The sequence below is a fragment of the Ambystoma mexicanum genome, chromosome 11 (assembly GCF_040938575.1).
Source record: "Ambystoma mexicanum isolate Mex_15411 chromosome 11, UKY_AmexF1_1, whole genome shotgun sequence".
Taxonomy (NCBI): Eukaryota; Metazoa; Chordata; class Amphibia; order Caudata; family Ambystomatidae; genus Ambystoma; species Ambystoma mexicanum.
Genome location: NC_090934.1, coordinates 1186636519 through 1186664338, shown reverse-complemented (window position 1 = coordinate 1186664338; position 27820 = coordinate 1186636519). Strand labels below are relative to the sequence as shown.

Here is a 27820-nt window from a genome sequence, read left to right as displayed (position 1 = left end):
TACGTCGTCTAATCAGGTCACTCACTCTCGGGCGTTATGCCTATCCTTGTCTACCTTCTTTCAGAATATTAATCTCATTGGGAGATTGCTTGTTCTATGACCCGTGTTGGCACTTTCATCACTGCTTCTAGTACCCAGGCTGAACCACCTCGTTGGTCAATTTTCTGTCTTGAGGCTGACATTGCCACTGTCAACCTCAAATCTATTTCCCCTTCTGACCCTATTCCTTTGGACTGACTGAAAGGTTATCCCCCAGATTGCATCAGTGATGTAATCTGCAGTAAAAAAAAAATGTTTGGTAGTGGTGTTATTCCCTCTTCTCTTAAGCACTCTGGTGATCCCCTCTTCTCAAACCCAGCCTTGACTCTCTTCCCGCTAATTTCCATTCTCTCACTTCTCCCTTTTGCTATGAAACTCTGAGTCCCACGTCACCATTCCTTTCTCGAGTCAGGCTATCTAGACCCTTTTCAATCTGTTTTTTTAGTGCCTGGTGGGGCACCGAGTCTGAATTGTCAGTGGTTGGCTATCTTGTGCAGATTTTAGATCCAGGGGGTGTTGGTGCTCTTATCCTAATAGATCGCTCTGTTGCGTTCAACACCCTAGATCACGTCATCCTAAGGCTCGTCGGTCGGGTTCTGAACTGATTGGTTTCTTTGGCCCCAAATCCCTTGTATCCCCTTTCACCTTGCATGCCCTTCCCCTCCCTTGTGTAGTACTCCAAGGCTCTGCCCTTTCACTTTTCAATGTTTATATTCACCCTCATCACTCATACTTTTGGATTTCGCTGTTATTTGTATGCAGATGACACCCTAATCTTGATGCGGTTGTATCTTGTCTTTGCCGACACAGCCTCTTGGTGTCGCTCCTGCCTTTCTGCCATGCACCCTTGGATGGGTCAAAACTGGCTTTGTCTTAATGGTGACAAGACGGAGATGCCCCTGGTCCCGCCCCTACTCAGCGCTTTGGTCAGCTGATTTTGGCCTCCGGGGCCTGGCCCTCTTCCATCCCCCTCTCCATTTTGTCAAAAACCTTGGTTGGGCTATCTGCATGTTTTCTTGCTTCCTCAAGTGAGCGAGGTCTGTCAATCCAGTTACTTTAAACTGCAGGGCCTGCGGAAAGTAATTTTCTTCAGTTTTCACTTCGTCCTGTCGTCATTTGTTCCCTTATCTCAGGCTTGTTTGATTATTAACTCCCTTATCTGGTTAATCAACTCCAAATCCTGGCCATGGGGGCTCCTCGCTTTTCCTCAACCTCTGCCATCCGAGTCTTTGTACTGGCTGCTGATTGTTAATCGGATAATTTCAAAGCCTTGTGCATTGTACACCGTACCAAGCAGGGCCCGGAATATCTGCAGGATAAATTCCCCTTTGTTTACTTGGGTTGGCTTCCAAGATGTGTATTCTTGTTCCCGGGTTCGTCTATCCCGTGGAGAAGGCCGTTCCTTGTCTGTCTGTGCTGCTTGCCTATGGATTTCTCTTCATGAAACTCGATAATTTCAAATTTCATAGACTGTTGAAAACCTTTCTTTTCTACTTAATTGTTTTGTATCTGTTTTGATTACCTGGTCTCTCTGCACCGAATGTTGCTCTCTAAAAGTATTCGTATAACCGAGATACTGTCTGTTGGGGATGAATTGATGTAATCACAATGTGAGACCACAAAACTGGTATTGGATATTGGGTACCCCACCTTTTAGTATAGGTCTGTACTACGCAGGTTGGGTAGTGTGACTGAGCCAGCCAGGCCCATCTCAAGAGCAGTAAATGTCAGCTGTTGAGCTGTACAAATGGAATCTGTAAATATAAGTAGCCCAGTAACACTTGCACTTAAGGGTTCATTTATATAATTTGTTTTAAATGAGCATTCTTTACAAAGGCAATTCATGTAACAATGTAAATATACTTTTCAGACTCAAAACAAATGTGTATAATCTTTGGATATGCTTCTTGCACAATTCCTACAGCCTGAGGTGACTTCAATCACAATGAATTTGTATATCACACTAGTTATATTTTGCAGATTCTGAGGTTGCAGAAAGGAAAGGTTTAGGGAAGGAAAAAGGCTAAACGGCTTCTCGGTATATGTGGGGACCCTTCAATCTTCCAATGAAATCTAGATAAGCCTTTCACAGCAATAAGTCTAAAACCAGTTACCACCTATGAGGGACAAACAATATCAAAGTCAATGGGCTAGAAGAGTCTGCAGGGAGCTAGGATAGCCAAAATCAATTTGAAACATCTATGGAGCTAGGCACTTCTTAGAATCAAAGTCTTGCACAAAGTTGGAGAGTTTGTTAAAAATCACTTGTAGGGTTGCAAGCTTTTAAGCCTGTGAGTTGAAATCAACTCTAAAAGTAAGCCACTGCAATTCCCAACTGAGGAAAGCACAGCTAACAGACAATAAGGTGAGTACCCCACGTCTAAATCATACTTCTGGTTTGAAGAGTGGTCCAGCTGGATTCTTTCCTTTTTACAGCGGTTTAGACCCAGTATTCCTGAGCCTGTCATGGGAACAAGAGGACGACGTCTGGAGGGCTCATGCAGCGGTAGTTAGGAGGTCGGCAGCTACAGACTGTTTTCGTTTCAGCAGCACTTTGTAGTTTCATCGCTTAGTAAACAACACCGTTGTGGATCTCGGATACCGGTTGGACTTTCTTCACGCCTTGGGTCCTGCACTCTGGTGCAGGGACCTGAGCTCTGGTTATCCTGCTTCTGCAGGGTCCTTGGACTTCTGGCCAGATTTCAGATGTTGCACTCAACTACAGATAATTCCACCCCCTGGCACTTGGCTCTTGCAGCAGTGAAGAAGTACAGCCAGTCAGGAAGGGTTAGTTGGGCCCACTAATCCAAGGGAAGAAGTCGTCCCTTCCGGAGCTTCTGTTGAATTGAGTTTCCGCGCAGCAGCAGGGCTTCACCGGGCAATTCAAAGGTCTAGGAGGATGCAGTAAGCTTTGTTCACGGTTTCTTCGTCTGGTATTTCTCCCAGTGGTCAACTCTGCCTCTAGTCCCAAAACCCTCACCTTTTAAGCAGGCTTCCCCCATTCATGCCCAGCCTAGGCAGTCAATCGCACAGAAGGGTGGCTGTCCTAAAAGGACAGCTAGCCAGTCGGGACTGGTTGCATTCAGGCGCTCCTAGAGACAAAGTACAGGGGAGTTGCAGGAACCTCCCTCACATCCTACCTTTCCAGACACTGGAGCCAGAGGCGGGCTTCAGGGCTGAAGCCTGCCAAAGGGAAAATGAACAAAGGGCTCAAACCTGGCTCAACGCACAGAGTAAAACCCAAGAAAGACCTCACAAACAGAAAATGGTGAAAAAAGACTGGCTGTTTGACGAAAATGGTCAACCATGGGTGCTGTACTGCAGCTGAGGGTTTAGCCTGTGGTAGGAACGCACAATGGTAGGTAAATTGAACCACTGCCACCAGCCATTTAAAATAGTAAAAATGTTACATGAGAATGTAGGATAAGGAGCTACTAGGTAACACCCCCAATCACTCCACATAAGACATTTGCTGGACCTACAAAGAGAAAAGGTAAGTAAATTGAAGGTGTTGGTCTTCCTGAGGGGATTCACGGTTCAGACTTGTTTGGGCGATGGGGCTGGAAAGCGTGGACCAGGTCAAGGCCGTTGCCTATCTAGGCAATAACCTCACTAATAGGGTTAGCATTGAATTTTGGAGAAGCGGTCTTTGACCAAGCAAATTAATTAGTGGTTCAACTTAAATTTTTGAAGCTCAATTATGTAAATTCTCCTTGCTCCCTCCTAAGGCGCTACTATCTGGCTAAATTTGAACCTACCATTTTGACCCGTCTACCCACGATATGGGCCCTACGCCTAATACTATACAAGGGAAGCTATTGAAGGAGGTGCTGCTCCTCTCCATGCTTATCCTGACTATAGTTATAAGACACAAGTTCTGCCTTGTTTTTCTGAAGGCCAAATATATATCTGGCAACAGCTTTCAACCTTCTGGAAATTGACACCATCCCTCCCCCAAACACCCCCCCCCCCCCCCCCCCGAAAATGTCTGAGATTCTCCATTTAACTTTTTACGGAATCTGTCACCTCCATTCAAGAGTTCAGAATAAGGATGAAGTGTATTGGGGTTACAGAGGAAGATATTGTGCAGCGTCCAGTGATCGAGCTTATTCAGGGCTCATTGGGTTGAAACAGTGGACTGTACCTATGTGGAGTATTCCTGTTTTTCCCATGCGAGAAAATTCATACCGCTATACCATAACGCTTTCCTTGTGCAACCATTCGCATTACGTATATGCGCTTTAGGCTTAATAAATTTTCCACCTACGAGAGGATTAAGCACTGGAAGGACTCGCTGCTGTCTATCAGTGGTTCTACTAATTGTAACTTGATTTTGTGGGGCCAAGGACTCAACTGAAACTTTGGGGCATTTGATTACTGTGTTCCTACTTTGATTAAAAACCAGTTCGTGTTTTAAGGACACGTTAGATGTATGTGGGGCTCTAACGTTCCTGATTTTTATTTATTTTTTCTTTCTAAATGTCTTCCTAAAGTTTCACAACAGAATTGGACAAGAACCTAAAAATTGTCTCGTTGTGATATGCACCTGAGATCTGAATTTTTTAAGTGTTATGAGAGATGTTTTAGTGTTTTGTAATTTTTTTTTATAGTTCTGTAAACAGTGAATGCAACAATAAAAATAAGTAAAATTCATTTTAGGGCCCTGTAGTTAACACAAAAGGTAGTTGGGAGAATATGTCACTGCACTGAAGGTGCTGTTGCCATACAAAAAGTAGATGCCTATTTGGACTCCAAAAAACCGTGCAAACACATCCAAATTGGGGCAAAACACATGAGTGGGGCAAAGATCTCACTCCAGGGTTCAAATTGAAAAGTCCTGAAGCCCAGCAAAAGAGCTGGGGGTCTCTAAGGTTGAAGGGAATTAGCACAGAAATGAGAATTCTCCCTAACACTGGCTTATACGGGAGAAGAGCTTATTGAAAGTGGAGTGGCTTTACGTTTCTGGGCATGGGCATCCTTGCTTTTTAGTGACTCTGTAGTCTGTACATGATGCTCGAGTATTTCAGCCCTAAAATATGCCACTTCATCACCGAACTGTAGGCGTAGCTGGTCTTGCATTCTAACTGTCATTGTAGTAAATTACATGTGGGTGTGAGGGATCTTTTTAATTGAGTGGGGCAATCTGATGTTGTAAGAAGGCTGCATGTTCTCATTGCACGTGGTGTATAGGGGCTGGCTGTGTACTATATTAAAACCAGGCCCTATTAGCCCTTCACTAAAGTTACAAGGTCTTGTTATTTTATCTAACCAATTTGCATCCCCTCCCTCCGAGTACCCATTGATCATCCTTGGGTTCTAAGAAGCGCATTCTGGATGGATCTGACCATTATCTTCCTGGGCAAAGGGGTGCTTTTTTTGAGGGCAATGCACCTTTTTCTGAAATTGATAGGCAAGGTTTGGCTAAAAGGGCAGGTTGATGAACCCATCAGGGGAGTATAGGTAAAACACTGGCACAATGTTAATCCATGCTACTTTATAGGCCTTTAAGGTTGCCTGTTATTGCAGGCACGTGCGTCCTCTTGGTCTACGTGCTGAAGACATTCAAAAGTATCTTCACTAGCACCTGTTTTAGCTATGGTAGCCCATAATTAGTCTGTTCCATGAACTTAGACTGCACTGCTGAAGAAGTGTACGTATGGACCATGAATTCAATCCTTAACTTGGTGACATCAGTGCATTCAATGACATGAGTTAATTTCTCCTAGTTTTGTCTGTTTACCAGAGCATTTAAAAAAAAGATAAACCAAGAAAACGAGGATTCCGCTTCCAACACTCCACTCTTTTAAACCTTTTCCGATTTCTCTGAGCGCTAGGTCGCTATTCATGATTTAACAGGTTTTATCATGAACAAGTTTCAAATAAGCTGTGACACCATCCAGAGAACGTTGCAAACCAATGGGAGTAAAATCCATGATTAAATCGGCATACCTGATCTCCACATCTTGGTGGAGACACCCCCCCATCTCCCCCCACCCCAAAGCACCATCAAAGCTTGCTTTCTCCAGCAGACGGCTAAATACAAAAGTGTTGGTACGATCACACACCCTTGATGTACCTTTTGACACAAGGAGATGGGGTTAGATAGGGCTACCCTCTGTTCGGACCCTCAAGCTGTAAAATGCAAAGCAATCCAGGATCTATCCCATTCCAATAGCTTATTCCATAAGCAGGAAAGATTCATTGTGGAACAAGGACAGATGTAAAACTGCCATAAACTGTTCTCCCCGTACTCTCCCCCGCTAAGTACCTACAGGAAGTGAGTGCAAAACCACCCTCTTACCCACTCCCCTTCTGTACCCAGTCTAAGGCAGCTGAAGCATTTGATGCTTTCCGCCCAAGTAATTTGGTCCTTCAATACTATGGTAGCTAGAACTTAGGAGGAAACATTGGGGAAATGAGCTGTTAACTGGAGGGTTTGTTTTGTGCTTTTTTTTAAAGATGGAGGGGAGGGACTGTGATTCCTAGAAGCAGGGACCACACCAGAACTGACTACTTAACAGACTTACTAATATTTCTGGCCACAAGTCTGAATTATTTTTCAGTAAGCTGTTGGTAATCAATTTGGGTCCACACGACCTGGATTTTTTATTTTTACATATCAACTTACTAGGTCCTGGGGGGGCGCTGTTGAGCAGCCTGCAAGATGGCTGCCTAGTACTTGAGCTCCGCGCCTGGCCGCCGCTTATCCGCTCACATCTGCGGTTCTGTAGTGGATCCGGCACCCCTGCTTCGCTACACACACTCCTGCTGCCGTGCCCTTCTCGCACACCGAATCCCGGAAGAAAACGGACATCGGGTGACCCTGATCCGCCTTCGTGCCGTACTTGCGACGGCGCGGCCCTGGGCCCCTCGGCATTTCCTGCTTGCGCCGCGGCCCGGAGGGGTGCCGGCCGCCGTCTCAGGCGCCTCTGGCCCGTGCCTGGGTCCCGAACGCGGCACCTCTTCATCGCTGCCTGGTGCCCCTTCATCTTCGCCTGCCTACCCTTCCCGCTGGGGATTGACGCTGCGGGCCGGGCGTGGTGCCGGCCCGCGGGGAGTGCTGCCGCGGCGGAGCCCTGCGCCCGCCGCCATCGCCGCTCCTGGAGGAGCCCTTCCTCGGCGATCGCCGCGGCTGCCTGGTGCCCCTTCATCCTCGCCTGCCCACCCTTCCCGCTGAGGATTGACGCTGCGAGCCGGGCGCGGTGCCGGCCCGCGGGGAGTGCTGCCGCGGCGGAGCCCTGCCCCCGCCGCCATCGCCGCTCCTGGAGGAGCCCCTTCCTCGGTGATTGCCGCGGCGACCTGGCCTGGAGTCGGGGCGGCCGCAGGACGCGGCGAGTGGAAGGTGAGATTCGGGGGCTTTCGCCTGCATTCGGGGGGGCCTGCTGAGACGCAGACTCCCCGCGCATTGCCCACTCGCCTGCCTAGTGGCGTGCTGCCCTCCCTGTGGGGGCCCTCCTCCACCGCGCTGCCTGGAGCCTTAACTCCCTCCTGGAATTGTCGCCCTCCACACTACGCCTCATCCTGCTGAGAGGGTGACCTGCACCGCACCCATCGGACCTCTTACGCCTCTGCCACACTCAGTCTGCGTAACTGGGCAATCTCACCTTGAGCGGCATAGTTTCACTGACCGGACCATACTCACTGCCGTCGCAGCACCCCATCTTCACATACGGGTGACCCCTTCCTCCAGACTACACCTCCTTGTCTTCCCAATCTCTACTGGACTATAAGCTGTTTCCTTGTGCGGAGACACCATCGGGAGCTGCACTGGGGCTCCCTCTGGTAAGCCCTACACCAAGTATATAACTGGGCCCTCCTGGCTCGTGTGCTGGACTGATCCGGACCTTTTTCGGCTACCTCCTTCGCGCCCATACCTGGCTAATCTTATCTCAGCATCTCCCTCTCTGTCTCTCTGATCCGGGTCATGTCGAATCGTTCCAAGAGTGGCGCCAGGGGGGGGGGCCATGGATAAATTTACAAAGGCGGTCCCCCGATCCGAGGTGGGCCACGCGTCAACTACGCCTGAGGAACCCGAGGCCGACCCGAGTCCCGTGGCTGCGGCTCCTGATCTTACTGCCATGATGGAATCGATGGCCAAAAACTTCGCCTCTTTTCATGAAAAGCTTGACGACATCAATGCTAGCGTGGCCTCACTCAAAACACGCGTCGATCAGGCTGGCTCCAGAATCACGGAGGCCGAAAACCGGATATCCACCAACGAGGACGAGATACATACACTACAGGACACTGTGGCTGCCTTGTCGCGCGACATGAAAAATGTAAAGGCAAAATGCGACGACTTAGAATCCCGCTCACGCAGAAACAACCTGCGTATTGTTGGGGTCCCAGAGACTGCCCTGAAGGGTCGTATGGAGGATGCGGTCGAACGTCTTCTCAAGGACCTGCTTGGTGACCCGGACCTCTCCCCCTACTTCACTGTCGAGCGGGCTCACCGGGCCCTGTCTCCGCGTCCCAGGCCTGGAGATAGTCCCAGGCCCATCATAGCCAGGATTCTCAATTATCGTGACAGATCTTATCCTCCGCCTAGCGCGGGAGAAGGGGGAGTTGCGATTGGAGGCCAATACTATTCGAATTTTCCAGGATTTCTCAATGGCTGTGCAACAGGAGAGGCGTCAGTTCCTTGGCGTCAAGAAGATGCTCAGGGAGCGCAAAGTCCCATATGCCATTCTATTTCCTGCTAGACTCAAAATCACCCATATGGGCAAACTCTATTTCTTCACCATCCCCGAAGAGGCGGTAAAATTTATTGAGATGCAGATACCGCTTCAGGGCCCTGGAGATGCCATCGCTGATGAAAGATAATTGGGTGTCATGGAGTGGGGATACTGTCTGCATTTATTGATTCTGTAATTACATGTTATTACTGCTTACACTGCTCGGCTCATCGAGCCGCCCTGGCTCCTTGCGGCGCTCGCCTGTGGCGGGACTCGGCCACGAACTGTTGGTACTGGCCACCCATCTCTCATACTGCCGGGAACTGTCCTTTACGCCGGCCTCCCTCAGTGGCTGGATGTCCTGGGGGGCGGCGACTGGCCCTGTTATTATCCGAACACTTTGTATGTCGTAGAGCTGGGCCCCGCTCAGTGCATGTTTCATGCTACGCCCGGGTGGCTCGCCACGATGAGACACTTTATCCTGCCACCTGCTGTAGGCGTAGCGCTTGCGTGTGAGCCAGATGTTTAATCTGGGGCCAGCTCCCCCCCTGGGATGGTCTATGTGTCTGCTGATTGCCCTTGCCATAGTGTTCAGGCACCCATCCTTCTGGGGACCTTTGATGCTTTATGCGAAACCAATGTGTCAATACTTTGCTGCCCTATTGTTATTTCTAATTTCACAATGGCAGATTTTTTGCCCTTTTGCCCTTTTGCCTTTTTGAGACTGGCCCAATGCCCCACTCTGGGACACAGGGGGTGAGTGCTGGGTAACTATCGACACTGTTGTAGTAGCTGCAGGAACCGCAGAGGCTCGTGCGCGATCCCCCGGCTTCCCGCCTTGCGGGTCGGGACTTGCGTTATGAGTCCATTGCCACTGTTCGTTTTGCAACAGAGCCATTTGGCTCTAAACGTGCTAGTGCGTGGCAACGGCGCACCCCATTGCGATTGCACTGTTCTCTGCTGTTTTGTTGGTATGTGTTGGCCCCCTTTGGGCCTTGGGGAAGTGTGGGCCAGGTTGGTTTGGGCCCATCTGCGCGCTTTTAGGGGAGGGTGATGTTTACACTGCTGATTCATGGTTGGTGGTGCGGGTGGGGGGTGGAAATGGGGTTGTTTCTCAAAAAGGCATACGAGGTTTCGCGAGGTGCATTCTGAGGTGGCACAAGCGCACACGCTGTTTTTACTTGGGGAGCTCACATGGCCAGCTGTGTTGGGATGTTCATTAAGGATGAAGTTTGTGGATGGGGATGGCTACCACTGAAGTGTCTACTGTCATAATGTCCTGGAACGTCCGGGGGTTGAGCAACCACACCAAGGCCCGCAAGATTATGGCGTATGCCAACAGGCATAACTGTAAAATCCTGCTTTTACAGGAGACACACTCCAATGGACTTATACCAAGGGCAGTTGCCCCGTCATGGGGTCCCGCCAGATTTTACACTTCCTATTCCACGCAATCAAGGGGTGTTCTCACGATTATTCACAAATCAATTAAGTTTGGGCTCCATAAAAGCTACATCGACCCCGAAGGCCGCTACGTTATACTGCACTGCACACTAGCTGCGAGGGAATATCTGCTCGTTAACACCTGCTGTCCCAACGTGGACTCTCCGGAATTCTTTGACACAATAGCCACCATACTTCTGGGCTTTGTGGGGGTGCATATCATATGGGGAGGGGATCTGAACCTTATATTGGACACTGTTCTGGACAGAACGGCCACGGGTCCCAGAGCAATGTCTCGCTCAGACTACGGAGCCATATGCAGTCGCTCAATATTTGTGACGCCTGGAGAACTCTCCATCCCCAGGAGCGGGAATATACCTACTATTCATCGGTGCACGACAGCTCGTCCAGGATAGATCTGTTCTTGGCCTCCAGCGAGGTAATGGGCGGGGTGGAGGGTGCGGGCATTCTGGCCCGCACGCTTTCTGATCACGCTCCAATCACACTGTCCCTAAGACTGGGCACTCCTGCTCCAACTGCCAGCACCTGGCGCTTCAAGTCCGAAGCCCTAAAAGACATCGTGTTTAAGTCCGAAATACTAGCTGACATCGGATCGTTCTTTGAACTTAACTCACTTCGAGACACGACTGCCGCGATCAGATGGGAGGCCTTCAAGGTATATATAAGGGGCATGTCCATCTCCCGGGAGGCCGGGGTCTTGAGGGCCATTAGGGCTGCTCTGGGGCGCTCTGAGACCAAACTGAAACAACTTGAGCAGCTCAACACTACCGGCTCTGACCCCACCATTCTTGCCCGAATCTCTGATGAACTTAAGGTATATAACACACTGGCCACCTCCGAAGTCCGTTACTTCAGCCGGCCTCAGGCCGCCAGGAGGTATGGTGAGGGCGACAGGCCTGGGAAAACGCTTGCGACACTTGTAAAGGGGGAGGTGGGCCGAACACAGATCTCTTCTATTAAAGATCGAACTGGTCAGGCTCGGTGGGCGGACCGGGAAATACTAGACATATTTACTACATTCTATAGTTCCCTTTACTCCAGGCCCGTAGAACACACTGAGCAACGCATGCGCGAACTCCTTGAGCAGATACCCACTACAGAAATCTCCCAACAGACCAGGGACCAGCTAGACTCCCCGATTACGCTAGACGAGGTAGTGTCGTCCATCTCCGACTTGCCCAAAGGCAAAGCGCCCGGCCCGGATGGGCTAACCCCAGATTTTTACCGCGAGCACATAGCTATTCTGGCCCCTCGGTTGCTTGAGGTATGGAATGAGGCTCTCCAGGCCTCCATCCTCCCCCCCCTCCATGCGTGAAGCGGTCATCACTGTGCTGCTCAAACCAGGTAAGCCTGAAGATGAGTGCGGGTCATACAGACCTCTCTCCCTCATGAATCTTGACACAAAGATCTTTGCTAAGATCATTGCCAATCGCTTTTTGCCGATCATGAAGCACCTGGTGCATGAGGACCAAGCGGGCTTCGTCCCGGGCAGATCCACCTCCCACAACATCAGGAGATTGTTCAATGTCATGTCCCGCATAGATCAGAACGCCCAGGCGGTAGCGGTCACGTTGGACGCCCAGAAAGCCTTTGACATGGTTTCCTGGAAATACATGTGGCTGGTCCTCGAGACAATGGGGGTTGGCCCAAACATGAGAGGGTTTATTAGACTATTGTACACCTCCCCCGTTGCGCGGGTTCGAGTTAACTCACTAACATCCGAGATCTTCACGTTCTCTAGAGGCACCCGCCAGGGCTGCCCCTTCTCTCCAATTCTCTTCGCACTAGTGATAGAACCAATGGCGGACTATATCCGCTCTAGACACTCTCATAAGGGAATAAGATTGATAGAGGAGCCTGAAATTATATCCCTTTACGCAGACGACGTCCTACTTTATATTAGAGATCCCACAACTCACCTCAATCCCATACTGAGAGATGTCACCCGCATTGGCACCCATTCCGGTTTCACAATTAACTATTCCAAGTCGGAGATCTTCCCGCTCACTCAATCCACCACACAGCCCGTCTCCGAATATCCCCTGCGCTGGGCCCCTGAAGGCATTAAATACCTGGGTGTACATGTATCCCTTATTAAATCCACCCTACTCACCGATAATTACTCTGCGGTAGCGCAGATAGTTGAGGCTAAAATCTCACGGTGGCGTACTCTTCCGTTATCCGTTGCAGGTCGGCTGTCACTGATTAAAATGATTCTGCTTCCCAAGCTCCTTTACACCTTTAGTAACATTCCCGTTTGGCCTGGGAGGGCATACTTCACTAAATTGCACACGCTCTGCGCACAATTCCTCTGGCATTCAGGTGCGGTCCGCAAGAAGTGGACTGACATGGCACTCTCATACAGACGAGGGGGTATTGCTGCTCCGAACTTTGCTACATACTGGTTGGCGGCCCAAGCCCAATATGCCACTCATTGGTACCCTGGCGCCCCGGTGCGCCCTCATGTTAAGCTGGAACGGCTGGCAACTGCTGGCACTAATCTAATGTCCCTAGTGTTACAGCGACACTACGCCCCGGACTCCCCAGTTGACCCCATCGCTGCGACCATGTTTGCCTGGACACGCATACTAGGCTCATCAGATGGGACCTCCCCGTACTACAAGTGGCTGCCCGCGTGGGCCTGCCCCGGGTTGGAGCCCACGCTAGATGCTGCCTTGGCCCGCCATTGGGGGGCTCTGGGGTATAGGGCATTATCGGACTTCTATCCAGAGGGCAAATTCATAAACCCCCCAGACTTGGAAGCCGGGTCACACTGGATCCCCCTTGGAAACTCTCCAGCACTACAGGCTCCGCGCGGCGTTCCGCACCAGGTGGCCCTCTTTCCCTGATGAGCCCCCTGACGACCCGGCTATAGCGTACATTGCTAACTCGGGCGGTGCACGGGGCGTCATCTCATCATTATATCATATCCTGCAAGACACCCCTTCTACGCCGCTCCTCGGTGCTCGCAACAAATGGGCAGACGAACTGGGCCTGGAGATAACTGATGAGCTATGGGAGAGCATGTGTCTCCACACCCAAAAAGTCTCTCTTAACTTCCGCTTCCGAGCCATGCAATATAAGCTCCTTAATAGGCTATACTATACACCGCGGAGGACTTCAGGGTTTGCTCGTTCTGAGGTGCGCCTGCGCCCACGCTGTGGGGCCGAGGACGCTGATCATCTACATATGTTCTGGACCTGTCAGAACTTGTTCAATTTCTGGGACGGGGTTCTTAAGACACTTAGTGCAGTAATTGAAACCACTATCGATCCCGATCCCCTCGCAGTCCTATTTGGGGTTTGGAGCACTGAGGAAACTAAACGCCTGAAAAAGTTTTTAAATGTAAGTTGTATGATCGCCAAGAAGTGTATACTCCAGAGCTGGAGGTGTCCCTCTCCCCCGACCCCGCAGAGATGGTTGGGCCTGCTTACATGGTCACGGAATTGCGAAGAGGACTATCTGTCTATGCTGCCGGCCCAGTCTCGCCCCAAGAACATTTGGAATGAATTTAACACATATCTCAATAATCAGTCCGAGGGCGGGTCGGAGTCCTGTCTGTCCCCGGCCACCACTCCTGCATCATGATCTCCTCAGGTCTTCTTCTTTATTCGTAAAACATTGTAGTCACTGCTGTAATGTTGACAAGGTAGCCTGTGAGCACCTCCATGTTCTATATGTTTCATATGCTTGTTGCCTTGATGTTTGTACCTTGTGAACCTCTGCCGATAAAAATAAAAGTTTTAAAAAAAAAAACTTACTAGGTCCTTTATTTCATCAGTCTTAAATTTATGGGACCACTTCGCCTCTGTCTTGAGGCAGAATGCGCTTTTATTTATTTTTTACCACTAAATTTGGCAGTGAAATAACTAACCCAATCCACCTCAGACGCAGGTGGATTCACATGTAGCTTGAATTTTATCTTACTCAATGTCCATATCTTTCTCGCATCCTTCTTAATGAGGTCTGTGAGAAGGTCTTGGTTGGCCTTGATTTAACTTTGCGACATGTTTCTGTTTTTAAAGCTCCCTTTCGCATAATTCGAACTTATGCACCATGTTTATTTCTCTTTGTAACCAACGCTTCTTGTGATTACCTGATTGTGCACCCACTCTAGTCACAAAGAAAATACATTGTGTCCTAAACTCTTGCGTAAGTGAAGCTGCTCTCCCCCTCGCCAACAGCTTTGAAAATTCATCCACAGAGGATAGAGTAGGCTCTCTTCCTCAGTTAAATTATCGCACAACTTCAACTGGCAATTGACTTAATGTTTTAACAAATTGGAGTCCTATTTCCTGAAGTGTTGGTAACTAAATATATACATCTGGACTGCTGAGAGCCTCTAAATAAGGCGTCAACAGCGGTCTAACTTGGCACGGTTGCTGAAGTTTGTCTTGATGACCCAAAACACTTATCTTCTTCGTTCAGTCAATATTGGCCAGGTAAAGATAATCAATGGCCTGGCCAGGAATAGGTTACCTGGCAGCCCATAGCATTGAGAAGTATAAGACTGCAGTAGTAGATATGAGAAGAATTACCTGATACATGAGGAAGCTGGAGGATGTAATAATCCAGATGTAAAGTTGTACGACTAAGAGCTGTATTGGTGCACGTGCTGGCAAGCTTCTCAACATTGAATGAAGCCTCTTCAATCCTTTTTAAGGAGAGCAGGAAACTGGTGATTGTGATGTGTGGGCGCAGGCAAACCCTCAACCCAAGCAAAATAACAAAGATTTGGGGACATACCCCTCTTCTAAGTACCCATATACTAGATGTGGTAGCATACTGACTAACTTCACATCTTGGCTAATGAGAAACGTTTTGGTGCTAGGTATAGTGGAAAAAAATACTCCGGTGTCGAGCTCTACCACATTTCCTTTTTTTCCTCTAGCAGGAGAAGGAATGAGTTGCATAGAAAGTTCCCACAGATCAGATTCATCTTGGAACAAAGTTGTGCAAACCAATGTGTAAAGGATGCTCAAATGTCCTTATCTAATGAAAGGGTAGCGTTTTGCCCCATAGACTTTCATGATGTAAATAATTCAACATTCGCCTAGTGCAAAAACCTCCAGATCTTCCTAAGATTCCTGGAGGGGACCAAATGTTATCAGTACATTGTCTGCCCTTTGGCTTGAAGCCTGTTCCCAGATATTCTCAATGCATGGCATGCGTTGCAGCACACATGACCAATCAGGAGCTGGCTGTAATGGTTCTCAATGTCCATATACAAAACAATTCATGCCAAGAGTGGTTCAGAAGTCCTGCTCGCTGCACTATGCTACTCACTGCTGGGGTGTTTCTTCCATAAAACAAATACTAGGTTTTGGCAGCAGTTCAAATATTGCTTTTTGCTTTTTTATTTATTCCAGCCCCCCCCCCCCCCGCCCCTCCCTTCTAGTCTCATGAGATCACTGCAGGAATTATTTGGGGACCAATGGTGCGAATAACCTGGTCGGTGCAAGGAATCTAGGGGTTCCACTACAAAACAATAGTCACTTCCACCACTGTGGAAGGATGGGAAGCCCACATGGGCTCACTTGCAATACAAGGTCATGATCAGAAAATAGCTCTAGCATATTAATATGCTAGAACTCTGGTCTGAACCATAGCAAGCATGCTTTCCTCTTATAAAAGTCTCTTGCAGTACTGATCCAAACAGACGCCATCATGACATGTGGTATCTTAACCAACAGGAACAAGGCAAACTAAAGGATCTGGCACTGGCTGCTAGAAAGAAATTAACGTTCAGAGCAGGTTACCTTTCAGGGGTCCAAATTGTTAAGATTTTATCCAACCTCAAATCGGTACTAAACTGTCGTCAAAGGTCAGGGGAGATAGACGCAGTTAGGCCATTTGACTGTACACCTAAACACAAAATGTCCAGACTAAGTTTCAAGGTCCCGTATCCAAGAGCACTACCTTTTTGACTGGACAGGTGTTTTCCTTATGCATTCTCTCCAGGTCCTCTGCATCCAAAGGTGATTTTTATACTAACGCAGGCCAGGGCCAGTGTGATTGAGGGCACCAGTTTGCTCCCTCTAGTGGTAGTAATCATACAAGATCTGTCAGTCAGTTGCTCTGCAGTTGACTCTTCTTTGCAGATCAGTTCTGTCTAAGCTGATGGGGTGGTCCTTTATGGCCCAAGTGCAAGGCTGAACTCTTGACTGCTCTCCTGGAAAGTTGATTTTCTTATCGAAATTACTTCTGTACACAGGGTTTGTGAGATACAGGCTTTTTTAACAAGCCCGTACCCATTTCATAAGTTGTATCTAATTTTCTGTGTATCATATGATCGACTGACCCTCCTTTTGCCATGTTAACCCTTCCACTCCAACAGAAGGATCCCTACTTCACCTGGATGTGAAAAGAGCTGGGAAAACAAATCTAAATGACTTGATCAATCGTGAGGCGATGGTCTTCGAGAATCTAAATGCATCTCAGGTGAATAGTATACCTTCTGCACCATCAAAAAGCCATTAAAAGTGCCTGAAAAACAAAGCTTACTCCACTAGAGGAAAGGGTGCTACTGCAGCCTTCATGATAAATCTTCTGAATTTAGAAATCTGTAAGGAAGCAACTTGTGAATCTGTTTTACATTTCTTTTTATTGGAATGTCCGGAGTCGCCCTCTTGGAGTTCTGTGGCCAATTTCGGGGATGAAACCTCCTGGGTATTAACTTTAAGGAATTAATAAACCACATGCTGCCCCCCCTCCCCTAGCCTGTCATTCAGTAGGTGCATAGATTGCTCCAAGGCACGCAAGTTATGCTTACAGGACCTAGATAACTCCACGATGCCCTCAAAACTGCCCCCACCCCCAAACTGGTGGGAGTTGTGCTCTGTCACCTGAAAGGCAATGGCTGTTTACAGCTCCATGTTAAGGCTGGCTAACAGTCCTCTCTCGCTTTCTCTATGGAAAGGGTTGCAGGAGGGCAGTGTAGGCTCTTATGGGGGACATTAGTAAAACAAGTGTTCATGCCAGATGGGCATAAAAAGAATTGGCAAGGACGTTCGAGTGGTTTTATCTTTTTATTTGACACGTGTTCCAGGATCCTGCACATGGGTAGATATTTCATGCTAGAGTTCATTAATGCCAGGATGAAGAACTGTATTAAGTATTTTAGTAACCCCCTCCTTTACCAAACACAAATCTGGGGTTGATGCCCTTATAAGTTCTATGAAATGTGGTGTCCCAGTCGCCCCTCAAGCTGGGGAGGACTGTGCCCCTCTCCCTTTCTGGAGGTTTCTGAAATGCGGGAAGCCATTGCATAAATACACCAACAAATCGTGCAAGAAGAGAAGGCATTATTTTGCTATGCACCATTTGGAGATCTTACTCCACACACTTGAGACGGCCTCCCTCTTGCATGACAGGAAGGAACTGAAGACCATCACTAAAAAATGTGTTCTTCCTGCATGGTGACAGGGGGCCAGCTTTAAAGGTACTCTGGGTTACTCTTCTGTTTGAAGGCTCTTTAAATCCCATGTGTAAGAAAATAACTTTGGAAACCAAATTCCAGTACTTGGGGACTTTTCCTTGAAGGCTGAATGCAAAGGTAATTTTCCGGGGCTCCCTCCGACTGTCGAGTACAGGATGCCAATCTGGGAGCCGTTTCATCAAAACAGTTGTCTGGTGAAAGTGTGTGGGCTCCCGGATGCTCAAAATCCATCCTAAAAACGGTCTGTAATTGACTGCAGGGCTGCCCTTACTAGATTGTCATCCCACCCATGGCATGGGAGGAGTGACTAGGGGGACCTCTGAAAACCTGGCGGAGCGTTCACGCTACTTTCCCTAACCTTGAAGTGCGTCCATTAAGTAAATAACCCAGACACAATCCTCAAATACATAACTGTACCTCTCCCCTAGACGTACATTTGATTTAACTTAGATTCAGTCTTCTCCCTCGCGCATGGTGATTGGTGCAAGAACCAAAATATCCTGTGATTTGTAGACTGGTAAAGTGCATGGAGACTATGATTGTACAAACGCGCTGTACGGCCTGAAGCCATGTCTATATTCTATACTTTGGTACGTTTTGTTTATACCATGTTGGAATTTGGAACCAGATCTTATCTGGATATACTAATGTCCATCACTGAAACGCTCTCTGCCCGTGTGTGCAACCCATTCTAGATCTTCCACAGCTGTTGTGCACCCCGCCCCTTTGCTTCATAAGTAGGCCTGCTACAGAAAACCATGCCAATACTTCGTATTGCTTTGGTGACTGCTACATCAACTGAAAACAAAATGGTGTACAATTTGTGTTGACATTCATTCTTTAAGACTTTGACTAGCTTAATTTGCTGCTGTTTTAGCAAGTGTATAACTGGTACCACCAAGCATGGTATTGTATGACTGTTGGGAGTAGAGGACTTGAACTTTCATCTTTTCTTCATCACTGCACCCCTTAATACATTTTCTTGCTCTACAGGTATGAACACTTTGATAGGTTATGACCTTGTTCCTGAACCAAAAATCATTGATGCAGCACTGAGGGCATGCCGACGGTTAAACGACTTGGCTAGTGCAATCCGCATTTTAGAAGCTGTTAAGGTGAGTTTCGACATGGTATCAATTGCATTTTGCTTAAAGGACATTCAAATACTTAACACACTACTTTAACAAAAGCCTGGGTCTTCAAAAGAAAGCAAATGGCAACCATAGTAGGCTTTAACATTGATTCCTCAAGCTCTGGAGAGGGTGGGTTTGTTGGAGATTTGAAAGTCAGAAGAATGTCAAGGCAGTTGCCATTTATGATGCTTCAGCAATGTTCAAGACTAAGATGGAAAAAGCTGATGTTAATGCGTTTTTGGAATCTGGAAGATTTACTTGGACTATTGGGTGCATTTCTGAGCACAGGACAAGCGGAACTTAATATTGGTAAATCTGAAGGGCTAAACCAGCCAGTTACCATGTATGGTAGGACTGCTCGAGCACAGATTGAAAGGCTTATTCTTTTTCAGGCCAGTACATCTCATGTCAGCAGTGACAAGTGAAGCAAAGCTTTTTTTTTGTTGTCCTTTGGTGCTTTGCAGAGGTCGGCATTTGCCTCACCTTATCTTTGCTGACCTTATCTTTGCTAAGGGGTAATGCCTTAAATATGCATGAAGAATGACCTTTGCAATGATTCCCCTGCCCCACCACCCAACAAGGCCAAGCATAGTTATGAAAGGTGAATAGGCGTGCCCTGCAATATTGGTATTTATCATGTTTTTCACAGGGGTTTATTTTTCCAATTAAGGTTATAGTTGTTAGAGCCAGGCTAGTTGCTATAACTGGCACATGCTTCTGTGCAGCATTGAATATTTAAGGGGAAAGATTGGGCAACCTACCAGTGTTTGCTTCTAAGATAATGGCTTGAGAAAGAATATTGCCTGGTACAAAACTTCTGCCCGATTTTATAAAGACCTTTTTCTCCGAAATGCCCGATTTTATAAAGACATTTTTCTCCGAACTTTTGGTGTCTCCTTTTTAATAATGTAATGTGTTTGTATTTTGTGTACCCACCAGAAATAGAGATGAACTAAGAGGGGATATATGCATTTTCAGATTTAGAGTGGATATTCTTGTGTAATCTACAACTTCCCTCTGCAGAGAAGTTGTAGTGAATCCTAACCAAGAAAAATATTCGGTCTTAACTGCAGGACTAAACGGTGTAAATGAGCCCACTGGAGAATAGTCTGGCCTAAGGTTGTTTTTTTTTTTTTCCAGGATGTTGGATACTAGTTTGTCGTAAGGAGTTTTTATATAGTGAGCATTCAGCATCTCAAAATAGTTGCTGTAGTGATGAAAACCACAGCTTTTTAAATATGCCAGCCATGTCTGGATGTGAAGAAATTTGGTGTTAAAACATAGGTTGTTTTTTGCCGCATGTTTAATATTTGTAATACTTTAGATAAGTGCCTCTGCCTTTTGATTTGCACACCAAATCTGTGGGTATATGGGGGCTGGAAAACGGGTAATGCAGTACAGTGAACAATGGAAAACATAAGTTTGGCGTATTTATTATATTGAGCATATTTACAGACCTGGGATAGGATATTTACAGACCTGGGATAATCAACATATGAATAGGATCCATGAGTATGATAAGTGATATTTGCATGTGCATCATAAGTAGCATATTTACAGACTTGGGATAATTAACAGATGCACAGGATCCGTAAGTATAATAATCCATGATATTTACTTGTGCCATCTTATTCACATAAGTGGTGTACTGATGAAGTAGTGGAAGTATTTACATAGGCAGATTGTATAGTAAATATACTGTAGGCACTGCAGCATCGAGGGCTACACACTGGGAAGTGTAGAACCAGGCCTTGAGTTTTCAGCGAAATGAGTTGCTTGTAAACATGGGGGAGGGGGATCAAACTATATCTTATAAACCCACACTGATGTGACCAACATAAGTTATTTGTTGCTAGTTGTCAGTCCAAAGCTACATAGTGAGAATTCACAAATGGAGCATCTAATAAAGCACCTATTGAATGGCATTTCTTCAACAACTAATAGAATATTCGTGCAGTAGACTCGTGTTGGCTCATGTATTAACGAAAACTCTAGGGATGCTCAATATTTTTATTTTAGTTTTGTGAGTTAATAAGGTGTTCTCCAGCATGGGGTCTGGCATGGATTCACATGCTCATGAATATTCCCCGTCAAGCTGGGAATACTTAATTAAAAAATCAGTTTCACTTCTGAACTGTCTTTCTCCTAACAACCAATCACTGTCTGTCATACTGCCCCCAGCCAATGACTGCTCTCTACCGAAGCCCCTCTTCTGGCAGCCATCTTCAGCTTTTTGCCAAGTGTTGGGAGTCTGTGCTATAGCTAAAGCTTTTACTGCGTTTTGCAATTGTTTTTTCTTTTTTTCGGTCAATCGAGGCTCCATCGATCAACCTTGAACCTTTTTCGGATTCTTCAGTGCCCCTCAAGGGCAGATTTTTGTCTAGTTTCTTCGTGAAGGCTGCTGACTCTGCCAAGATCGCGAAGGCCCCTCTTCCATCGAGGTAGTAGCGGCGTTCCTCGCAAAGGCCCCCCGAGGCTGATTGACAGGGCACGGCCCCGAAGGCAAGAGTATCCCTGCCTGGCAGGAGGGAGTCCTCTTTCAACCCCAATTAAAGAATCCGGAGAAGTTGATGCCCATAATTTCACCAAAACAGTCTCCCTTAGTCGCATAGAAGGGGTAGGGCACGGTAGCCCTCCAGACATTTCCTCAGGAACAGCTCACCAGCCTCGGTCCTCCAGGAGGGGCGATGTATAGAGAGCAGGCCCTACGGGGGAGATCGCTACAACGAAGGTGACGACAGAGCTTACCAGCCTAAGCCGCAAACGCCCCAGCCACCTTCGCCCCCACGCCAGCAGCCTTCTGGGGATATCTCGGTGGACATTCTTGCAGCTCTGTATACTCTCTGCTCGGAAATCTGGACAAGGATGCCTCTTGCGCCGGCGGCCCTGCCTGCGGCGCCGGGCCCATCGGAGGAACCACCATCCAAGAGGAGAGTTCACCCCCCCCCTTCTGCCTCTGTCATCCTTTGCCCCCCCCCCCAAAGGGATGACACGAAGCCGGACACAGACAACAGCAGCCTTGGGGGGGGGGGGGGGGAGATCTCCTGTCTCTGCCGGCCAGACCGTCGCTGCCCGTCGAGATTGGCTCGTTCCATGCCATGATTTCCAGGGCCTCAACTGTTCCAGCTCATCCCGGAGAAGAAAGAGGGTTTCCTTTACCAGCGCCGGGAGGCGAGGAGTAAGAGGGTGCTTTCAGTCCCATTATTGGATCTCATTTGGGATGAGGGATTGTCCCTCATGAAGAACCCTTCATCGGCTCCAGCAAAGAAGGATCGCTACAAGAAGAAATGGTGCTTACGGTACCAGCCGTCTCAGACTCTGGTTTCGGCAGTGGCGAAGAAGTCTTCGTGTTCATCCTCGTCAGTGGCCTGCCCCCTCCAAAGCCCGCCCCGGACGGTGAGGGGAAGAAGCTGGATGCCATGGGACGAAGAGTGATCACGTCGGCAGCGACTACCATCAAGGTCGCTAACTACCTCGCGGTGCATCAAGACAGGGAACTTTGGTTCAAGATGGGGGGGGGGCCCTCCCTGTACTTCTGACAAGAGGGCTGAGGAATTGGAGATTCTACAGGAAGGCGAGGTGGCTTCGGACCATGCCATTACAGTGGTCCCTGACATTGCTGACACGATTCCGTCAAATGGGCAACATCGTTTGCGTAGGCGAGGCTGGTTGAGGGCCACTAATTTCCGCCAGGATGTACAGTCGGAGGTGTTGGACATGCCATTCGGGGACAATTTGTTTGGAAACACTGTGGACTAGTCTCTCCAAGCCATCAAATCAGACGGCTCGTGCCTTTGGCATGCTTCAATGACTGCCGTCCTTTTGGACTTCTGGAGGGGAAATCCCAAAATTCTTCTAACGGATTCGGAGGAGTTGCCTCGTCCTACCGTCGGCTCTCCCGCTCCTTGGCCAGGAGACCTACAGGGGCCGCACCAAGTCTGGAGGTGGATATCGCCAAGGCCCATAAGTCGGTGCTTTGGCGAAACAAGATTGAACCGGCCGTGGAGTCGGGCCCTCACTCGTGCACCCTGGTGGGAGGCCAGCTGCCGAACTTCGTCAGCGTGTGGAAAACCATCTCCACCGACATTTGGATGCTGGACGCTCCTGCCCACAGGGACACCCTAGACTTCCAACAGAAGTGTCCATGGATACCACCAGTGGCCCGTCGGGAAAACCACGTCCCTCAGCTGCTGCTGGAGATATGGGCCACGTTAAAAGGGGCGATCGAGCTCATCCCATGAGGCTCCCGAGTGTACTCTTGCTATTTCCTTGTCGGAAAGAAGACCGGCAGTTGGAGGCCCATTCTGGACCTGCGCAGTTTCAGTACATCAAGTCCCAAAAGTTTTGGATGGTGACTCTTCAGCACGTGCTAGGACAGCTGGAAGAGGGGGATTTTCTATTGTTGCTGGACTTGGAAGATGCCCAAGGACAGCCTTACCAGTTCAAGGCCCTTCCTTTTGGGTTGAAGTCAGCGCCATGAGTATTCACCAAGGGCCTGGCCCCAGTAACGGCGCAGCTGCATCTACGAGGGATCCACATTTACCCATACCTGGACGACTGGCTCAGAACATCGCCGTCGGCCAGACCACCAACTCCTGACGGGCCTGCGGTTTTCTCTTGATTCCATCGCAGGACGCACTGTTTCTGGGAGCCCGACTCAATAGTGTCATGCCTGACGTCCATCAGAGGAAAGGATCGTGGCCATCCTGGCAAAGTACAACAGCTATTGGCCCTGAAGGTTGCGAGGGTGTGGTCCCTTCTCGGCATGTCATGCATATACCTCATTCGTCTGTGCAGGCTGCGGATGCATCCACTGCAAGTTCCTCGGCGCCTGTTGGATACAAGTGGCAGGCAGCTTCGAGGACAAGATCACGCTCGACGAGTTTGAGCAATACGGTGGTGGAGAGTGCACGCGCACACTTGTCCGCAGGTGCGGATTTCCAGGCCCACCTCAGGAGACTGTCATGACACTCCTCCCTGGAAGGATGGGGAGGGCACTCTGGAAGTCGTGTCGCCAACATCAATGTGTTGGCGCTGCGGGCAGTGTTCTGGGCCCTCAAGTCTTTCCTTCCATCCCTCAAGGGCAAGGTGGTACGGGTCTTCACGGACAACACCACCATGATGATCTACATCTGGAAGCAGGGGTGGGTAACGAGATTCCTGGCACTCTCCAGAGACGCAGGACCTTTTGGCACTGGACGGTAGCCATGGGGATGTTCCTCAGCCCTTTTTATCTAGCAGGAGTGAAGAACACCATTGCTAACTCTCTCAGCAGAGAGCTACGCTCTTGCCACGAGTGGGAACTTGGGCAGGACCAAGTTGATCACCTGTCCTGCGGGGCAATCCCAGATCAATCTGTCTGCGACAGTGCCGGAGGTTCACCAGCAGGTTTCCCCAGCCGGGGAGCATGGCGGGGGACACATTCTTTCCTCTTGGTCGGCCTGTTTCTGTACGTGTTCTCTGTTGCTTCTTCGATCAACTCAGACGGTCCCAGTGCAGGATGATCCTCGTCGCACCGGCGTGGCTGACAGATATGGTACCCGGACCTTCTGGTCTGGACATGTTGGCGTCCCCTCAGTCAAGCTTCTGGCGGTCGCAGATTATCTCGGCGGGGAAGGAGGTGCAATTCTGCAGCACGAACCAGGATCGCTGAAGGCCTGGCTCCTGCGGCTTTAGTGTGGTGGCTACGATCTCCCAGCGAATTGTAAGGAGGTGCTAGCCAAGGCAGAGCTTTATCTACTCAAATGCTACGGACACAAGTGGAAGAGGTTCACCGTTTGGTGCTGTACCCAGAAGATCAACTGAGTCACTGCTCAGCAGGTGATTCCGTGTTTGTTGTAGTTGGCCAAGGCAGGACTGGCCCATGCTTCCATCAAAGTGCATCTGGCGGCTATTTCCCACTACGCCCAGATCTCCTGGACAATCCTAATGGTCTCATCGTTTGGTCAAGGAGTTCGTTGAAGGACTATTTTGCTCATTCCTGCCAGTGAAGGCTCCGGCCCCGGCGTGGGAGCTTAATGTGCTTACTAGGCTCATGGGTTCCCCGTTCGAGCCTCTGCATTCAGCGCCACTGACATTTGTCGTGGAAAACAGCTTTTCTTGTGGCCATCACCTCCGCACAGAGTGGGAGAGATCTCCTTATTTGACATTCCACGAGATGAGGGTTGTGCTGCGGATGCACCCCTCCTTCATGCCCAACGTGCCGTCTGACTCATCTAAACGAGCCCTTGGTGTTACCTGTATTCTTCCTGATGCCTTTGTCACCGCTGAGAGGACTTTGTACTCGCTGGATGTGGCAAGAGCGCTGAAATTCTATGTGGACCGCACAAAGGAGTTTCTGGAAGACGTCACAACTTTTGCCCTGTGAACCATGGGAAGGCCCTCCAAGGCTTCAATTTCCAGGTGGCTTTATGACTGCATCACCCATTGTCACCGGTTGGCAAACCGACGTTGCCTGGCAGTCCGAGAGCCCACTCGACCAGAGCGATTGCTGCAACTATGGCATTCCTGTCTGGTGTGCCCCTGCTTGGCATCTGCAGGGCTGCTACATAGAGGTTGACAATCCTGCACAAAGTCTACTGCATCGACAGTAATTCCATCGAGGAGTCCAGAGTCGGCCAAGCAGTGATATGATATGGTATTTAACGCGCCACCTGTTCGCTTGAAGGTGAGCCTGGTGAGAAGAGATGCTTAATGTTGAGCTTTCCCACCTCCTGTAGTTTTGCCTGTGTACTGGTATGTATTCTGTATTATGAGCATGTGAATCCATGCCAGACCCCATGCTGGAGAAGGAACAAGTTACTTACCTGTAACTGTTCTCGAGCATGGGTCTGGCATGGATTTGCATGCAAACCCTCCTGCCTAACCCCTCTGCGGTTCGCATCTTCATTCTACTGCCACTGTAGATGCTATCAAATGTGAAGATGGCTGCCAGAGGAGGGGCTTAGGTAGAGCCCAGTCATTGGCTGGGCGCAGTATGACCCAGAGACCAGTGATTGGTTGTTAGGCAAAAGACAGTTCAGAAGTGAAACTGATTTTTCTTTAGAGGATTCCCAGCCTGACAGAATATTCATGAGCATGTGAATCCATGCCAGACCCATGCTGTAGAACAGTTACAGGTAAGTAACTTGTTCCTTCTACACGGTCTCATTTTGTAAACTCTGTACTGGTTTCAATGTTCCTGCTGAAATGCATGCGTGAAATGGTTTGTATTTAGTAATTTATTAGTTTTGAAAGTCCTTTCATGGGCATGAAGATAATTTCCTGTAAGCCATGCCTCTCGGAAGGGCAAGACAATCGCTCACTTTACCTATGAAGGTGTGATGCCTTTAGATGCGCAATGGATGTATTTGGCAAGGTAACTGAAGTCTTCTTGCCACAACGCATTAGATTTGTCTGTTTGCCAGTAAAAGGTGAATTGACTGTTTGATTTCTGTCTAGGATAAAGCTGGACCGCACAAGGAAATTTACCCATATGTCATCCAAGAGCTTAGACCAACTTTAGATGAGCTAGGAGTCTCCACTCCGGAGGAGCTGGGCCTGGATAAAGCATGAGCATTGTAAGGATTGGCTCCTTGTCATTGATGTACAAAATGTATAGGGTAATACATTAAAACAGTTTGTATTCGTTTTTAGAAACAAAACATTCAATATTTGTTGCTGTCACCTGTCTTATCTACTTAATTGCTGAAGAAGCATTTGAAAAGAAAATGTCCTTTGAGCACTGACGTTAAATATTGTCCGATCATTGTTGTGAGTAAAATAAATCGGTCTAAAGAATTGTATGATTGCAAACCCAGTGCCCAAGATTTGCTTCTTTCGTCTTTATAACCTGGACCATGTTGACTTTTGTTTTTTGGCAGACTTCTGAGAGCTAACGCCATTATCTGTTCTTTTCTAGATGGAGCCTCCTGTGAATTTTATTGTTGATGCTACTTGATTGTACACAGCCACCTCAAGATGCAAATATGTTAAGATATTACTTTATTTGAAATACAAGTTTCTTTTATTGAGTCCTGATGAACCAATGTAATATTAAACTGGACCTAATAAAGGGACGATTGTTGTACCTCTATTTTCCGTTGAAGATTGCTGACTGTGGAAGCTCTTGCCGTTATGTGCCATGAGTGAAGCAGCTACAGTGACTGCGCAGGGAAATCCTTCATTTTAAATATGGTGTGCTCCATGCTATCGCTCATCTCCAAAGGTTTTGCTTAAATATTTATGGTTTTCGTAGAGGACTATGGTTGCACATAAACAGTAATTGTTGCAGTAGGAGAAAACGGTTAATACTCAAATAAAATTATTAATTTGACTTTCCCAATTATGTGCGTACTAGTGCATACGACTGGACTGTATTCTTAATTTAGTAGAATCCTGTGAGTTGAAACACTGCAGCAGCCATGTTTATAGACCACCTTGAGCATTGTGTAGTTGAAATAAGTCACCAATATAAATTGGTGCCAAGAAATGTCATTTTGTAGCAATTATTTGTGAAGCAAACCTTGATCATGTATTTTTTTTTTTTCTTTGAAAGTCTTAGCTGGCGTCTGTGGCTCCATGGAAAACAGCGCTTAGTTATGTTCAATGATCTTGTAAATGTATTTCTGGTAGTACCAGACTGCCTAATTTCAGGTATTCTATCCCTAATCCATTGCTGCTTGACAGTAAATTCAAAACAATACCATGAATTCCGTCCACTGAATTGCCACAACCACTTCAATATTGGTGTAGCCACTTTTTTTTATTCATTCCTTCACACGCCTTTCCTTTTTGAAAAGTAATGTAAAATAGTTTATCCAGTGCCACTGTTTGACAAATGCCACCAATTAGCCACGTATAACGGAGGGTACTTTGGCTTGGGGGACAATGGGCTTACCCTTACTATTGGGGTTTGTAACTTAAAGGCAGAGCAGACAGTAACGCTTGGTGTGAGATTAAGTCTGGCTTGAAAACCACTCGGCAAATTTCAACAAATCGTACTGGGGCTACTGCATGTGATGGTGGGCTTTCTGCCTTACCGTGTCTATCCCCTACACAGTGGCATTTTAAAACGTCCACTTGCCCATCTT

General features: G+C 48.1%; 1 protein-coding gene across 1 annotated transcript in view; it reads left to right on the top strand.

The window, feature by feature from the left end:
- The window catches only part of COX5A (cytochrome c oxidase subunit 5A), a 95291-nt gene extending 68468 nt beyond the window's left edge, over positions 1 to 26823 (top strand). The window contains exons 3-5 of the mRNA XM_069624517.1: positions 18610 to 18731; positions 26190 to 26308; positions 26650 to 26823. Coding sequence (XP_069480618.1) covers positions 18610 to 18731; positions 26190 to 26303 — 236 coding nt within the window. The 3' untranslated portion in view covers positions 26304 to 26308; positions 26650 to 26823. The remainder of the gene's footprint in view (positions 1 to 18609; positions 18732 to 26189; positions 26309 to 26649) is intronic.
- Positions 26824 to 27820: the final 997 nt, after the last annotated feature.